General features: G+C 37.2%; 1 protein-coding gene across 9 annotated transcripts in view; it reads right to left on the bottom strand.

Moving 5' to 3' along the window:
- Window positions 1–18,430, bottom strand: part of ICA1L (islet cell autoantigen 1 like) — a 58,039-nt gene that overhangs the window by 20,931 nt on the left and 18,678 nt on the right. For 6 of the 9 annotated variants that reach the window (XR_011561473.1, XM_070770529.1, XM_070770547.1 and 3 more), the window contains exons 2-9: window positions 16,377–16,545; window positions 13,457–13,529; window positions 9,348–9,471; window positions 7,984–8,182; window positions 5,036–5,161; window positions 3,550–3,648; window positions 2,258–2,343; window positions 293–336 (exon numbers count right to left, since the gene is read on the bottom strand). Coding sequence is in view for 8 of the 9 variants with exons in the window: in XM_070770547.1 (XP_070626648.1) it covers window positions 293–336; window positions 2,258–2,343; window positions 3,550–3,648; window positions 5,036–5,161; window positions 7,984–8,182; window positions 9,348–9,471; window positions 13,457–13,529; window positions 16,377–16,545 (920 nt within the window). In the remaining variant the exon portion in view is untranslated. The remainder of the gene's footprint in view (window positions 1–292; window positions 337–2,257; window positions 2,344–3,549; window positions 3,649–5,035; window positions 5,162–7,983; window positions 8,183–9,347; window positions 9,472–13,456; window positions 13,530–16,376; window positions 16,546–18,430) is intronic. The other 3 variants (XM_070770566.1, XM_070770552.1, XM_070770556.1) reach the window with 2 other exon arrangements.

The raw sequence follows: 18,430 nt of genomic DNA on the forward strand, positions 1-18,430 counted from the left end.
AACTATGTGAGGTGATGGATGTGTTAACTAGTCTAATGGTGAAAATCATTTTGCAATATATACAAGTACCAAATCACCCAATCGTACACCTTAAACTTAGAGTGTTACATGTCAATTACAACTCCATAAAGCTGTTGTAATGCGAACTCAGAAGGGTTTGTACAGAGACATAAAGCGACTTAACGTTTTTTAATTAAATGGATATTAATACAATCTCTCTGAAAAGGCTGCAACGAGCTGTTTTCACATTTGTATGTGGTCATTTCACATTTTAATGAATCTACCATCTTACCTGGTTCACTTCCCAAGTTCACTTCCTCATCTGACAAAACTAACCTAAAGTAAAACAGAAAAATGAAAAGATTTTGGTTAAAATACACTGGGGACTCATACTCTACAAACAGTTCTGTATGGCTTAAAAATTTTTTTTTTTAAACTGAGGAGGCAGTTGTCTGGTAGATCTCCTAAAATCTGAGACAAATCTTTTCTAGAGCTATACAGACTGTAAAAATAACCTTTCACCTCTTATTCTTTCAATGCATTTATACTGAGATTGACTGAAGCACCAGGTACCATGTTCAGCATAGTGAGCACCGTGTGAAATACCACACAGAGAACATCTGTCACCAAAGCCGTCAAGTATGAAGTTTAGTTTTCAAGCATTAAAAGGTTTTTGCTCAAGAATTCTTGGCAAGTGAAGTATTGACAGGTTGGGGTTGACACGTACACACTGCTGTATTTAAAACAGATAACCAAAAAAATAAATAAATAAATAAAACAGATAACCAACAAAGATTTACTATTTAAAAAAATTAAAAATTTTAAAAAAGAGATTAAAAAAAAAGAGTGCTTGGGAACTACAGGGAATGAAGAACTGTAGAAAAAATGGAGTACTCTATTTTGAACAAGAAATTGATGGTTACATTTGGCTAAAATAAGACACATTTGGCTAAAACATTCTCGACCAAAACTAATTTTGGAACGTGTTATCATCCATCTGGTATAATAATTTTAAAAAATGAGATAAAGAAAGTTTTATCTTTTTTTTTTTTTTGGCTGTACCGAGCGGCATGTGGGATCTTAGTTCCCAGACCAGGAATGGAACTCATGCACCCTGCGTTGGAAGCACAGAGTCTTAGCCACTGGGTCACCAGAAAAGTCCCGAGATACAAAACCATTTTTCATAATTCTTGGGGTATAAACTCACAACTCTAGTGTTGGTTTTTTTTTTAATAAGCCTTTAAAGACACTTAAAAGCAATACAATATTTATTTGCAAATCCCACAGAAATAAACCTACAGAACAAATGGATAGTTTGATATGGAATGAAATGTTGAACAATAGTATACCTAGATTGTGTTTTAAACATTTTGGACAGAAGAGAGGGTTGAGGTGCTTTGGAACCTGTTAGTTAATGTGAAAGGCAGCTTTCATAATGCTGAAGATGGGTGAGGAGATTTCAAATAAAACTTCCATAAAATGTGATAACAAATATAGCTACTAAATTAATAAACAATGTACAATTTAAAGTCTCAATATATGTAACTAAGTTAATACATTTAATTCATATCTATACATTTGATTACTTAATCTATATTCTAAAACATTGTACATCCAAGGTGGTTAAAAAAATTTTTTTTGTTTGGATATCCCCCTGGGGAAAAGAGTGAAATGCCTATATTTCAGATCACCTTTCACTCAACAATATAGTGTTGTCATTGTTTGGGCCTATTTCTGGGTTCATCATTATACTCAGCGCAATCTAGTTAAAATGACAAGTGGCAGGTCTGCAAGGAAAAGAAAGGTAACATGTCACTACAGGGAAACAGGCAACATGAAGGATGAGCACAGCAAGGGCCTCCCTCTCTAGGGAACCAATCCCAGTCCCCTCGGTGTTGTCTTGGAGACAAACTGTCACCAGCTTCCATCTCATAGCTACCAACACCTAGCTCTTTCTTTTTCAAGCAGTCCCTTCTGGGATTCACTAGAGACAGGCTCTTAGTATAAGACCCAGTCTCCTACACTAAATAATTTGGGATTATCACCCAACTGTTCTGTATTCCTATCACCAACTTTGCCTGCCATGCCAAAACTGGGGCAAGGGGTAAGTTTCAGAGCAGATGTCTAATGTTAACTGGAAAGATGACATAGAAGTATTCAGTATTTGGTAAACCAGAGAAGAAACAACTCTTTACAAATATATAATACAATGGTATCCAGAACTTCACAGCACGATCTGTAACTTTTGTCTGCTCACCTATTGAGGTTTTCAGGGAGAGAACTGTCTTCTCTTCGTTCTTCCTTGTGGTCTTCAGTAAGCTTCATTGGAGTGTCTTGTAGTTGCTAAGAAATTTAGTGTTAAGTAAGTGGGAGGAATCTTTTTCTCTCTTTGTGCAAACAAAAATGAGAATAAAAATTCTAAAGAACAATATAAAACAGGAAGAGTTCTGAAGTCAAGAGTGGGAGATATATGCTGTATAATTTGACCCGAGCCCTGCGTCCTTTGTATCCTGGCTGCCCGTGGCCATGACACACACTGTGGACTAGTCACAGGGTCCTCCACACTAAGATACGCCACAGAAGACCTCACTGTGTTGCCAGCCAGCACTGTGATGCTCTAAATACAACTAAAGATTTTCAGTTTCAAGTCTGAGCTGAAATTGGATATGAAAGTTGCCTAAATACACAGTATGTTATCCAGTAAAACATTAACATAGAAAAGTAAAAAACCAAAACACACACAGCAACAACAACAAAAAAACAAAAAATCCCCAAATCTATTAGATTGGAAGATGCTATGTCAGGACCTGACTTAAAAATAAAAATCTACACCAAGCCCCAGTAACACATGGTTATAGGATATGAACCCATCACAAACATCACATCCAGCTTAGGCAAACTTAACATTTTCAACTTCTACTGAAAATAAAGCAGAATGATTAGTTCAAAGGAACTGAAACGTGGCCTACTAGAATGGATGAAAGGATTAGCACAGTGCATCTCTGCTGGGTAAGCCACACACACAGAAAGTTCACAGGAAGAGTACGTTTTACATGTAGGTGTTATGGAAAGAGCTGACCTAATTCGGTACTCCTCAGCAGCAATCACACATACATAATGACCAAAACTGGCATAATGGTACCGTGGATCACATCTATGACATAAGTGTAAAAGGAAAGCAAACAGACTTTAACTCCTAAAACTGTAATGTCATTTTTGAAAACACATGACCACTTTCCATCACCTGTTTCTCTTTCCATTACCTTTTCTTTTTGCATTTTAATTTTCTTTTTACTTTTTCTTTTATTCCCTTCTCCCCCACTCTACTGATATCATGAGCCCACCAGCAGCGTGCCCATGTATTTGTTTAGTGCTGCTGGCAGCATTTGGAATCTGGGCATTTCATAAAAATGACTAACTGAAAGAGTATAAAAAAATGATTCCCAGTGTTTTGTAAGTTTGAAATTAGGCTTAGCAAAAAGCAGTCTCAAGGTTATCGTCCAGATGAAGTGTCATATATCTAAGAAAAGAGCACTGAAGGGAACGTACCTTGAGAGCTACAAAGTCGTATGGATGAAGGCCTATACAGGTCCCATGAATCTGGGACATCATTCGAGCTGTTTTCTCCCAGAATCCAAGCAGTGTTCTCTGTAGAGAAAGAAACGGTGACACTACAGTCTTGCTTCCTCTCCTTTTTTCAGTGCTACTTTTCCTCGCTATCGTAGACAAATAGTTGTTGTCAAATAACAAGAAGTAGGATCTAAAATCAATTTCCAGGTCTGGGGAGCCCGAAAGCTCTGTAAACAATAACTGCACAAGGACTGGCACTGTGTCTGCACGTATGTGCGCCCGTGTGTGTACAGCACTGACACATAACCGGAGCCAGCTCGGGAGGAACTGCAGCCAAGAGAACGATGCTGGCCGATGAGAACACCTTCCGAGGGACCCAGGAGAAAAATGTTCAAAGCACCAAAATATCATATTTGCATCGGAGGTGTATGTGTAAACTTTTATGTTGGTAAGCATGTATAAAACTTTATTAATTGGAGTAAAATAATTTGTACCATTAAATTTGGACTTTCATTTAGGGCTCAAGAAAGATTTGTCAAAAAAAAATGCGTTATCAAGCTAACTCAAGTAATTGTACATTTTCCTCGCTGCTTCAAGGTTCCTGTTCAAAGTGAGGAGGTGAGTGAGGAGAACAAGGGAGAGCTGGGTAACAGCCACGGTGTTCCTGGCATGATGCGACACAGATCACCACGTGCTTTTATTTTCAAGTGTCACTTGTCTTGATTCTTAAATCCCACAGAATTGAACTGAAGTAGGCAGATTCCTTAAAAGCAGCATCGAATGCCATTTCTTTTAGTTTATTATCATTCTCCTATGCAAAAGTTTATTCTATTTTGCCACTGACGGATAAAATCAGTAGCTGTTACCTGTTAATATCTAACTTACTCACTGTATGCTATTTATGTGTGACTTGGACTAAAGTAAACACAAATGTAATCTCCTTCTGAGATGACAGTGGTATGGAATGATGATCTGGCAGAACTGAACATAAGACTTAGAAAACCTAAGTTTTTAAGCCCAACACTGCCATTTCCTTTAAGTATCACTTAATTTTCACTTTCCTCATCCACCAATGGTAGAAAAGTGTTAAACTTTTGGGTCACAGCATCTTTGCTTCAAATAAAATTGTGTGTAGAATTAGTTCAAAGTGGAGCATCTCTGAATGAACCAGGCTAAGAGGCCTTGAATCCTGACTCCTCTCAAGCTCCTAAATGTCTGTCTGTCTCTCCTTCCTAGGATATCAAAGGGAATAACATGAAGCTACAGGAGCAGGTAATCGCTAAAGTCTTTTCCAGTCTAGTATTCTATGATTCTGAATGTCATAACCTTAGTAAGTCAAGTTTAACAAAATCAAAGGAATCTGATCAATTATACAATTTTTTTGCACCCTTTAGACAGCTTTTAAAAAGGAATCTCACCACTCATCTTTTTACTGCAAGGATATGCTGACCATGGAGGTGGGTACCTGGTAGGTAGCAAGTGAATGAGACAACATGTTGCAGCGACTAGCTCCAAGTAAATCCACTTTTTGACAAACATCCATCTTTAACTTGTCAAAAGAAGTTTTGCTATTTCTCACTTGGATCTGTACCTGCAACCACAAAAATGTAGCTTATTAATACTTCTAATATAGAAATAAACGTACCACACAGGTTCATGATACATGTTTTCAGACACATGAAATCGTAACAAAGAAGATTCTCCTTCCCTGAATTAGTATTTCATGATTCACTGAAAAGATTTTGGCTATTTTTGGTAACTGTGGGAGATTCTTTCCACCAGGTATCTTTATGCTGAGAAACTATGTGACGAAAGACAGAAAAAAAAGTATAAAACTAAGAAGAAAAAACAGATTCCAAGTAAAAAGAAACATCCAAAACTACTGATAGATAATATTTAGCTAAGAAATAGTAGAAGAATAAATGGAAAGGGAACATAGTTAAAGTGTTATAAAGCATTAATAATAGCTCTGAATCATACAGATGTATTTATGAACTTAAATATAGGCTTATATTTCTTACACATAAGGTGAGTCATTTGTCAGTAAGTCATGTGAATATTCAACTTTAAATGTACTCATTCATTCAACGAATACTTAAAAGGTATCTATTATGTGCCAGGCACTGCTCAAGGAACGGGGATACTGTGGTGAACAATGTTCTTCGCCACCATCCCTGAGTGAGGGGGCACAGGAAAAAAAAGGAAGTAAATAAATATATAAGATGATCTCAAGTCACAAGATAGCATATACATGAAACAGAACTGAGCAACAACTTTTGGTAAGATGTCAGCAAAGCCATTGATGAGCTCAATGCATGATGTCTGAACTGGGACAGGAGGACAATGAGCGGATGAGCAGACCATGCTAAGACACTGAGGAGAGCCTGCTAGACCCAGGGAAAAGGAAAGACAAGTTCTAGGTATGGGGGGGTGTCTGCAGAAAGGGAAGGAATGGGGTAGAGCATATTCCTTCCTTAAGCACAGAAAGTAAGTATGAGATGTGGCTGCAGAGGGCCCAGGGAATGGAGTGTGCAGGGCTATGTGGGCCTAGATAGGAGGTGTGGATCCTATTCTTTTTGTTTAATTGAAGTGAAATTCACATAACATGAACTTAACCACTTTAAAACTGTACAATTTAGTGACATCAGTGCACTCACACTGTTGTGCAAGCACTCCCTTGGATTGTATCTGTCAAGGATTATAAAGGGGATAGAATGTCAGGTTGACTGAGGCCACGTGTCCACCTACTGCCCATGTCTCTTGGAGAAATCAATGAGGCAAAGCACTTGTAACAGCTAGTAGAAAGATTCCATCTATATTAAATCTAAGTATGAATTATTACAGCTACTTTAAATATTTATAAAATGGAGTGAGTACATTTAAAAAAAATATTTATTTGGCTGCAGCGGGTCTTAGTCATGGCACGAGTGATCTTTTAGTTCAGGCACGCAGCATGCGAACTCTTAGTTGGGACATGTGGGATCTAGTTCCCTGACCAGGGATGGAACCGAGGCCCCCTGCATGGAGAGCATGGAGACTTAGCCCCTGGACTACCAGGGAAGTCCCAGAGTGAATGAATTTCACTATTTATGTATGGTAAATTCAGGGGATACAATTTATAATAAATAGATTATTTAGCTTATTTAACTAATATGCAGAGCACATCATGTGAAACGCCAGGCTGGATGAAGCACAAGCTGGAATCAAGATTGCTGGGAGAAATAATCAAGAATCTAAGATACGCAGATGACACCACGCTTATGGCAGAAAGCGAAGAGCAACTAAAGAGCCTCTTGATTGAAAGAGGAGAGTAAAAAAGTTGGCTTAAAACTCAACATTCAGAAAACTAAGATCATGGCATCCGGTCCCATCACTTCATGGCAAATCAATGGGGAAACAATGGAAACAGTGAGAGACTTTATTTTTCTGGGCTCCAAAATCACTGCAGATGGTGACTGCAGCCAGGAAATTAAAAGATGCTTGCTCCTTGGAAGAAAAGTTATGACCAACCTAGACAGCATATTAAAAAGCAGAGACATTGTTTTACCAATGAAGGTCTGTCTAGTCAAAGCTATGGTTTTTCCAGTAGTCAAATATGGATGTGAGAGTTGGACTATAAAGAAAGCTGAGCGCTGAAGAATTGATGCTTTTGAACTGTGGTCTTGGAGAAGACTCTTCAGAGTCCCTTGGACTGCAAGGAGATCCAACCAATCCATCCTAAAGGAAGTCAGTCCTGAATGTTCATTGGAAGGACTGATGCTGAAGCTGAAACTCCAATACTTTGGCCACCTGATGTGAAGAAATGACTCACTGAAAAGACCCTGATGCTGGAAAAGACTGAAGGCAGAAGGAGAAGGGGATGACAGAGGATGAGATGGTTGGTTAGCATCACTAACGTGATGGACATGAGTTTGAATAGGCTCCAGGAGTTGGTGATGGACAGGGAAGCCTGGTGTGCTGCAGTCCATGGGGTCGCAAAGAGTAAGAAATGAGTGACTGAACTGACTGAACTGATGATATGTTCACACACACAGTTGCTTTAAAAGTTTGTGGTCAAACTTATGTATTGTGGCAGAATGAAAAATTTGATAACCTTCACTTATAATTAATAATCACTTTACATGAGTTTTCACTTAAGTACTTTCCCTACTTAATGAATGACTTTCCTCCTGAAAACCACTCCTAAAAGCCCAGGTAAGCAATATTTGAAAGGCAATTATATCTATTACGCCAAATAGTGGGGGGGGGGGGGGAAGTGCGTGACAACTTTTTATATTTACTTCAACTGGAGATTTCCAAGCAATTTAAGAATTTGTAATATAACACATTTTCCAAAACTAGTCTGATGTTTTATGCTCTTAAGTTATTCTGTAGAGGTTCAAAAAAATAAATTAAAAGGATGTATTTTCATACTTTTCGGAACTTTTCCACTTGTTTTAAGGTGTCTGGGTCCAGTTCTTGAGATACATCTTTCATCCACAGCAGGGCTCCTCTGTATTCTGTGCGCGCCTGCTCCATCCGATTAATTGTCGTCAAGGTATCAGATATCGCCCTTTGACTGAATGTTGCTACTTCTTGCTGAAGTCGAGACAGGGGAGTATACAGGGCCAATCTAATGACAGAGAGGTAAAAATCAGAGGAATGTACATCCCACAAGCAAAATAAAGACAACCATAAAGCAGAATTTGCTGTCAAGATGAGTCTATAAACAGGAAATTATTAAGATGCCTAAGAAAATTAGAAAGCAATAAGGCTCATACAGCTAACTCTGAATTGTTAATATAGGTAATGTTCGTATTTCTCCTTTTTCTTCTTTTAGGGAATACATCATTTTTGCAACATTTTGGGATGTTTACCATGTATAAATGATCTGCCAAGTAAATCTGCCACTTAGAAAAGAATTTCATGAGTAAATGAGATCCTGTATTTATAAAGCATGTTCCTATAAGCAGAAAGTTGGGGTTTTTTGAAAAATTGAAGGAAAATCTGGGTGTTAGAAAAGTAGATAAAATGCTAGATGAGCTAATGAGGACAAAATCCATAGCATCTGAGGATGAGAACGAGAGAAATAAAGGATTTAAGAAACATAAGTCAAACCCAGTTTCTCTATCTGCTTCTGACTCTGACTTAGTGAATGGAGGGACTTGTATTTCATGTCCCTCGATCATCTCCTTAAAGATGGACTTTTGCACTAATGTGGTGTTTCAGCATAAAGCCACTTAAGTTATGCAATGCCATTTACAGGTCTGATAAAGCCTGCTTTTATTTTTCTCTAAAAAAAGGAAATATGTTGGCTGAATTTAGTAATTGCAGAGGATTCTTTGTAACAAGTATCTTTATGCTAAAAAGTTATAAAATAATAAATGTAAAGTATGTAATTAAGAAAATATTTCCTCTGCTTAAAAAGACATGTTCCAATGTACTCATAGATGGTACAGCATCCAAAAAGTGAAAAAAAAAATATATATATATATACACATACTTAAATTTTAGCCATTGGTTGCCTCTATTTCACTAAACCACTTAAGAAATTTAAATACAGGCCTAAAGGCTATTTCCAGGAATTAAGCAACCTATGAATATAAAATTTTAAGTAATGATTTTAAGTACAAAATAAGAGTTAGGCATCAAAACAGTTATATACTGCAATATACAATTCTTCTCTTTTAACCTTCCACTGGAATCAAGAGAAGCCTTAAAATATTTAAATTTAGTTACATACATCAAAACTGTCATACTGACTATAAAGTTAAAGATGATGCAAAACCATGATAAACCTTTGCTTGGCTGAAGAACAGAGTGCCTTGCCAGTGGCATCCATCATTTTCCCAGCCTGCGTTGTATCCCGTTCTGCTTGGAACTTTAAAAAGAGCCCTAGTTCGTTTTCTTCCTCCGATATAACTAGGGGAAAAATTACAGTATAGTTCATTGTTTCATTTCATCATTTGTTTAAAACACACACATATACAACTAACATTCTCACAGCAATAATTCTCTATACTTAACAATTACTTAGGGGCAGGAGGAGAGAGACTTGTTTTTAAAATGTAAATTCCTGGGCTCTGTTTCCACAGACTTTGATTTTACAGGTCTGAGGATCTCCCTTTTTTTTTTTTAAACAAGAATTTCAGATGGTTCTGATCAGTGACTCCATAGACCTCACTTTGGGAGAGACTGATCTTTAGTGGAAAAAAAAAAAAAAATTCCAAAATGATAAAACCACAGATGACACATTTTCAAATGTGCAGAGATGCATATTAGGATCATTAGCACTTATAAAGTATTTGGTGGCCTATTTAAACTTATTCTTGTCTCCCATCCTGGCTTCATCGTCTATGTTCAGTACCACAGATTCACAATTGCCCACAATTTTGCTGCTAAAACCCTAAAAGTTGTCACATAGTGCAATGCTACTCAAAGTGTGGTCTGTGGACCAGTGCTGGCCAGGCTAGTCCAATGGTCTGATCTGTGGACCATTTGCTACCAGCTTGCGACAAATACTCACACTAAGATACCATTAAGAAACTTTTACCTGTTTGACTATCTTCTATCTGTTGACTCTAATCACCAAAAAGTATGCTTATATTTGTGCATGTCTTTTTAATTTTGTTTTTCTAAAAATTTTTTATTGTATTTTCAAAAGTGTCAGCTGACGACAGATTGAAAATAAAACAATGACCCTTCACCACAAAGTTTTAGAAGTACTGATCTAGTGGAAGATGACTTTTCATCACAATAAGACCAACAGGTGAGGTGAGCCCATAAAGTGTTCACACTGTGAGCTTAAAGTGAAAAACATGACAAATGTCATGACTCGTTTCACTCTAGTTTACTGATGGAAAAACTGAAGTTAAACACTGAAAGGGAAGTCCCTTGAGTCCCTCTGAAGCAGCAGGGGAACTCGGGCCTTCTCACCTGCTAGCTGCCCCCTCACCGGTCCTCCCACTACTAGTGCCTACAAGGAAGTCCCTAGGAGGGCATGTGGTGTTTGAGAGAGGGCGTCTACACATCTGTAGTCTCGTCTGAAAAAAACATGTGCTGTTTTATAAACAGTTTGCCTGATCAAGAGTGGATTGGATCTGAGGAATCTTGTTAATATTCCAATTACTTCAGAGATGTACCAGTTACACATTTCCTCTGAATCAGAACTTCATAAAATTCATAAAATATACCTCAATGAAAACTACTAGAAAAAGATATTAATTTGTAGATGATGATCCGGAAAAGCCTCACAAAACATGGACCACCACCTTATCAAATATCAACTGAACAGTAACCGTAATTGAGCCTCACCCTTATCAGTGCAGAAAGGGAAGGAGATGAAGCTGAGTCTGCGCTGATTTGGTGCTGAGACCTGATGCCAAAACCCACCGAGACCCTACTCCTATGTGTCCTTCCCCAGTCAAGAGATTCTCATAAAGGTTTACAGTGCTGGAAGAATCTATGCAATGGTCTGATGTTAGTCTCAACAGAAGATCTATTAACCAAATAGTCTTCAAGAAATCACACAGTTATATACAATCTTAAAGAGAAAGCTATGACAAACCTAGACAGCATATTAAAAAACAGAGACATTACTTTGCCAACAAAGATCCGTCTAGTCATAGCTATGGTTTTTCCAGTAGTCATGTATGGATGTGAGAGTTGGACCAAAAAGAAGGCTGAGCGACAAAGGATTGATGCTTTTGACTGTTGTGTTGGAGAAGATTCTTGAGAGTGCCTTGGACTGCAAGGAGACCAAATCAGTCAATTGTAAAGGAAATTGGTTCTGAATATTCACTGGAAAGACTGATGCTGAAGCTCCAGTACTTTGGCCACCTGACATGAAGAGCTGACTCATTAGAAAAGACCCTGATCCTGGGAAAGATTGAAGGCAAGAGGAGAAAGGGACGACAGAGGATGAAATGGTTGGACGGCATCACCGACTCAATGCACATGAGTTTGAGCAAGCTATGGGAGATGGTGAAGGACAGGGAAGCCTGGTGTGCTATAGTCCATGAGGTCGCAAAGAGTTGGACACGACTGAGTGACTGAACTGAACTGGAACATTTCAGGATAAGGAGATGTACAGATATAGATTTTATCATATACTTTCTCTTTATTGTTGTTCACTCAGTCGTGTCCGACTCTTTGTGACCCCATGGACTTTAGCACACCAGGCTTCCCTGTCTTCAGGCTTCCCTGAAATGCTCTACCAGCGTGCTAAATGATCTGGTGATTCCAGGACAAAACGCAGGATGCACAAACCGGCCAGTGTTTCTTTACATTTCCATTTCTATCACAGAACTCCCTTGGTCCAATGACTGCTTGATTCAATGACTCCCTTGGTCCATTTTACTGCTTGGTAAAATATTTAAGGTCCTTAGCAATCCGACTGGAACCTTCCTTTGCTCGTATATCACCCTATTATTCTCCATTACAAACTCTTCTGTCATGCTTCTCACCCTTCAACTTTATTCCCTTGACTCTGACTCCCTTTTTTCCCCACATATTCAACTTCTATAAACCCTTTGAGTTTTACTTCCGTTCCCATCTAAGTAGCTGCCAATCTCTCTAATACAGTTATTTTTTACTCCAAGAGAATTCAGAGGCATGTCTGCATCACAATCCTGAATTCAATTACATACTATTCTTTGTCTCTTATTTTATTACAGAAAGTTGTTTCTCCAACTGTTTCCTGGGGAAAAATACATAGTTTTACACATGGCAGGCACTAAAAAAATTATCATGCTATAATGGATTTCTTGCCTTAATGGACAATATATGAACTTTGATTATCAACTTTTGATACTAATTTACATTGCTGCACAAAGAAATCATTCATTGAGAAAATATGCACTGCACATGGACTATATGCTAGACACTGTTTCAAGGCTAGGAGATACAGAAATAAACACACAAGTTTCTATCCTTAAGGAGAGCATATTCTAGTGGTGGTAAGAAAAACAACAGATAAAATATACAGAACGTTGAATACTGTTAAGTGCTATTGTTAAGTAGACAGAGATTGATGAGAAAGAGGGGTATATTTCATTTCAGATATGGGAGTCAGAAGGACTCACTAATAAGATGACACTTGACCAAATACCTAAAGAGGATTAGGTATGCAGATAAGACTACTGTAGAGGAGATTAATGGCTCAGAAGGAGCAAGTTTTAGGAGATGAGACCAGGGAAGAAACCAGGATCAGAGAGGTGGCCACGCCCAGTAAGGCAGGAGGAGAGATTCAAAGATTGAGTTCTAACCAGAAGAGGTGAAGAAGAGAGGAGGTTCCAGCAGTTAGAGGATACTGAGAAGGAACGACCATTAAGAAGAAATCCAGGAATGCTGGTACCTGGAAGCCAAGTGAAGAGAGTACAGTGTCTCAAGGAGGAGGGAAAATCAACTGTGTTAAATAATGTGACAACGACTGAGAACTGGTCCCAGAATTAAGTTCTTCATGACTGTGACAAGAGTGATTTGGTGGAGTGAAGGGGATGAAAACTTGACCGGGTGAGCAGAAGAGAAGGAGAAGGAATAGAGACTGTGTGTACAGATAATTACGTCAAAATTTCCTGTGAAAGGAGCAGAGGAATGAAGGGTAACTGCTAGAGCAAGTAGGGGTGGAGAAAGAGAGCTTTTAAATGATGGAAAAAAATCCACTTAAGACTCTGGGAAGGAAAACTAAACTCAGCAAAATCAATCTGTGTCAGAGGACTTGATGAATTGAGCATGCTGGGGGATTTCAGGGTAGATCACTGTAAATATTCATTTTTGTCATAAGAAACGATTCCAAAATAGTTCAGTAAATTACTATTTTTACATTAAATCTTTCATCTTCAAAAATGCAAATGAATATTTATTTTAAGCAGGAATTGTTGGTGGATAGATATCTATGATTTCATACCATTGAGTCTTAGCTGATATTTCTCAACTATCTTCAGAAGTTCAGTACATGTCTCTTGAATGGAGTGAAAAACCTTTGAAATATAAATTTTATTAGGACAATTTAAAGAACCATAAGCAAATACAAAATATAAAAAAACACTTCAAAAGCAAAACATTTTCTCATAGGTATTGTCTATTTTCCTTGACTGTGATATACTTCAGTTTTGGTTTTATTTCAGATGTAGAAAGCACATTTAGCTTTCTCCCATTAGAGTTGGAAAAAATGATGATAAATACATGGAAACTAATAAAAATTTATGACTGTGGAGTTTGTCCTCCCCTCAGCTCCAAACTATCTAAATAGCAATTTAAAAATGTACATTAAATACTGTCTACCACTGATGAAAAGAGTATAGATAGTTTTAGACAATATTAAGTAACTTAGAGTCTGGCTTTTCTCCAATATTGGTCTAAGAAAAATAGGTCAATGAATTTACCATAAAAATTAAATAATGTTGTTATAACAACAAAAATAAATTACCTTCAGATTATTTTTGTTTAGAATTTTCCATGAATATTAATCCCTTCATTACCACTGCTGCCAATAGCTAACAAAAAAGTAAAATATCTAATAGACTCCCATTTCAAACTTAGTGGCTCAGTCATGTCCAACTCTTTGTGACCCCGTGGATACAGCCAGGATCCTCTGTGCATGGATTCTCCAGGCAAGAAAACTGGAGTGGGTTGCCATGCCCTCCTCCAGGGGACCTTCCCAACCCAGGGATCGAACTCAGGTCTCTCGCATTGTAGGTGGATTCTTTACTGACTGAGCCACCAGAGAAAGTGAAAGTGGAAGTTGCTCAGTTGTGTCTGACTCTTTGTGACCCCATGGACTATACAGTCCATGGAATTCTCCAGGCCAGAATACTGGAGTAGGTGGCCTTTCCCTTCTTCAGGGGATCTTCCCAACCCGGGGATCGAACCCACGTCTCCCCCAATGCAGGTGGATTCTTTACCAGCTAAGCCACCAGGGGAGCCCAAGAATACTGGAGTGGGAAGCCTATCCCTTCTCCAGGGGATCTTCCTGACCCAGGAATCAAACAATGCAGGGGTCTCCTGCATTGTAGGTGGGTTCTTTACTGCCTGAGCCACCAGGGAAGCCCATCTCTATAGCAGTTTTGCTTTTATTTTGATGTTTGATCAGGCCAAAGGAAGACTGATAACAGATACTAAATTCTAAATGCAGGAGTGACTATCAATTTTCCACGTAAGTTTAAGTATGTTTGAATTGCACTTGGTATATGTATTTGTATGTGTGTTAACTCGCTCAGTTGTGTCCAACTCTTTGCAACCCCACGGACTGTAGCCACCAGGCTCCTCTGTCCATGGAATTCTCCAGGCAAGAATACTGGAGTGGGGTTGCCATTTCCTTCCCTAGGGGATCTTCCCAACCCAGGGATCAAACTTGGGTCTCCTGCATCACAGGAAGATTCTTTACCATCTGAGCTACCAGGGAAGCCAGAGCTGCTGTAAGTCCATGTGGAAGATTAGAAAAGAATACAAAAATAATAGTTCCATTAACACTATGGTGAAGCAATTACAGTTGATTTCCCCACCATGGGTCCTTGAAAGATACATATGCTATTGCTTTTCATTTTTACAACAAAAATATTTTTCTGTTTTAGTGAGGTATAAAATTGTAATATATTTAAAGTGTACAACATGATAATCTAAGTACATACTTGATGCATATGTATACTTGAAAATATTTCTCATTCTTAAAAAAGATAATACAATTGTGGGAGAAAGTTCTTGGGTGATTCCAAATAATTCTCTAATGGACAAAAATAACACTGAATATAAAATGGCACCCACAGATTACCTATCAATGTGAAATAAAACACAAAAAATCTACTTCTGTGGGAATATACGAATGGGTAGTGAAGAGTTCCCTTAGTGATAAAACATATTACTTATAATAAAGCCCCTTCATTTTTTTTTCACAATTTGTCACTCAATCCTAAGAAGAATACTTTTTAACACAAATAGTAAAATCTGGTTAAATAGAAATAATTTTTATTTTCATATTTGTTATGGCAGTGATCAGAATTTATTTTTATAGAAAAAATTACTTAGTAAATTATGACATTTTATTAGACCTATATTTTTTAGACCTATATTTATTTATTAGACCTATAATTATTAGACCTATATTTTTAAGAATCCCAACAAATCATTATATTTTTAAGCATAACAGAGCCTCTGGCTAGAAATGTTTGTAAAAGGTTACCTAAATTAGGATATACACATGGAATTGGCAAATCTGCATTAAATAATTCAGACTTCATTAATATACATGAGACCTTTCTTCTAATTAGCTTGATTACTTAAAAGTATAAGATTACATATAGGTTTAAAGTTGTTTCATGGTAATTATTTCTTTTATTTAAAATAAAAAACAGCCAAAAATACATTATGACATACTTTAAACTCCATCCTTAATAAGAGAAACAAAAACTCCAACTTGTAAAATCCTCACTCACTATTTGATCTCAGTAATCTATAATTATCACTGTGTCAGTGAGGTATAGACTTCAGATAAAAGTAGTACAAAATACTAGTGACATGATACATAATGAGTATATGGTCCCATTAGAACATAACTAATTCACTTACATAGCACACAAAGTATTACACTAGTGCCAGAGAAATCATCTAGTTCATGGTCTACCTACTATGGACTCCAGCTCTGCCAATGCACAATTTGCTATGGCTTGCTTAACCAGAAGATCTGATCAACAAATAGATACAACTATTCTATTATCAAATTCTACATGTATCCAGGTCAGCTCTTCAGTGTGAAACTTGTCATAGTCCCCCTAGTAGTCCCAAATAACAACAAGTTATATGCAAAACGCTGAATCCTTATAAGAATTTACCTCAAGTTTAGCATCCAGTTCAGCATCAGATGCCACCACGTGCTCATCCTCCTTCTTTCCGGTTGCTTTGATGAAGACCTGTTTGGTTTTCCAGTATTTCTTCTGCATTCTACTGACTACTGACTGGTTATCTTCTGATCTGTGCTGCCCAAAAAAATCCATGGAGTGACTACAAGAAACAGACTAAAATTAAATTTCTTTAAATATATTTTCAATAATAAGTATCCATTTAGCCAATATTTAGTTGAAAAACTGAAACAGATACTAAATAGAGTATTAATGTTAATAGCTAAACACACTGTTTACTTTGTATGGTCTAAATTTATATTTTAATTATAACTTGCATAAATAACAGGCTGAGAGATTAATGACATAATAATTAGGTAACAAAATGATCAACTGTTATGATTTTCCAATAATGACTGGCAATAATTTTTTGTTCAACCAAGTGTCTACTTGCAGACACTTCTTAGTTTCTAATTTTTGCTTTTGTAAAAATACTGACAAATGAACTTATACACACATCTCTGCATCCTGCTATTATTTCCTCAGGAAAACTTGCTATGGATTAACTGCTATTTCAGAAGAAAACACATTTATTATATATCCTCAGCTATGCAAAGATTCAGATATATATTCTTCTTTAAAAGTCACTTAAAGGAATATTTTAGCATCCAATAAATTAAAAAAATAAACATCTTAAGTATAAGGGAGACATATTGTAAAAGAAACAGAGGTGAAAACTGTAACCATTTGTAAACTTAAAAATTAATGGTCTAAGTAATTGTTCTTAACAAGGCTAACAGGGCTACATTTAGGAAATGCAAATGTGAAGTGTTCCTTAATGAAATGTGAAAAAAAAAAAAAGAAATAATAATAATAGTTTTAAAAGCCCAAGTGATTCCAATCAATGGTGGGAGGTAGGAACAAAAGGAGGTACTAAAGTGTGTGACTCATTTTGAGGGGAATCAACAGATGACTAATGTATTCTTAATGTTGGGAAAGAAACAGAAGTTTCCTTTCCTTTTATTTTGAAGTAATTACTAATCAAATAAAAATAGGGTGTCTAATTTCTAAATTACTAGGAGCAAAACAAGGCAACAAGAAAAACTAGCAAAAGCAAAAGAAGATTGAAAAAACAGGAGTAAGGCAACATAAACAGTGCAAACAAAGATCACAGAATAAGAACAATTATACTATTTAGTATAATAAATGCAAGTTTCCTCTTAAATAGATTCTTTAATCTCAAATCATAAAAAAAATACTATATCCAACTACATGCTACTCAGGATCCACCTAAAATAAGATGACAGAGACAAGTATTAGTTAAGACATACCAGGTAAATATAGTGCAAACACAATGAAAGCGGGGATGATGGCCGCATTAATATCAGACAAAGTAGGTTTACATAAAAGCATTATATGGAACAAGGACAAAAATATAAAGTCCACAGGTGGCCACTCTTCCAGATACTTGCTGGATATTCTCCTTCGTGTATCCTACTGGATTTCTGGACAGAGAGATCAGTCATCATCTAACTGCACAACCTCTCGTGTGCTATGTTGGTAACTTGGCTGGACATGATTTGGGATAGAAAGCAGTATGGAGGGATAATGGACTTGATATAAGCACTACATTGTCTGACACTAGTCTTGAGGGAAAACTAGCAGTTCATTTTTCCCCTTCATTTTCTGCCTGTCTTTAGTTGCTGTTGATGGTTTTCAATTAGTTTTCCCATCCCATCAGTGTGATGGTCAATCCAGTTGTATGACAAACTGCTGGTTTCTTCAACTACACTGATGCTTTGTTCTTGCTGTTTAGTTGCTAAGCTGGATCTGACCCTTTGCAACCCACCCCATGGATTGTAGCCTGCCAGGCTCCTCTGTCCATGAGATTTCTGAGGCAAGAATACTGGAGTGGATTGCCATTTTCTTTCCCGGGGATCTTCCCAACCCAGGGATCGAACCTGAGTCTCCTGCGTTGGCAGGCGAATTCTTTACCACTGAGCCAAGAAAGGCAATGCCAAAGAATGCTCAAACTACAGGACAACTGC

This window comes from Bos indicus, chromosome 2 (genome assembly GCF_029378745.1).
Source record: "Bos indicus isolate NIAB-ARS_2022 breed Sahiwal x Tharparkar chromosome 2, NIAB-ARS_B.indTharparkar_mat_pri_1.0, whole genome shotgun sequence".
Lineage (NCBI taxonomy): Eukaryota > Metazoa > Chordata > Mammalia > Artiodactyla > Bovidae > Bos > Bos indicus.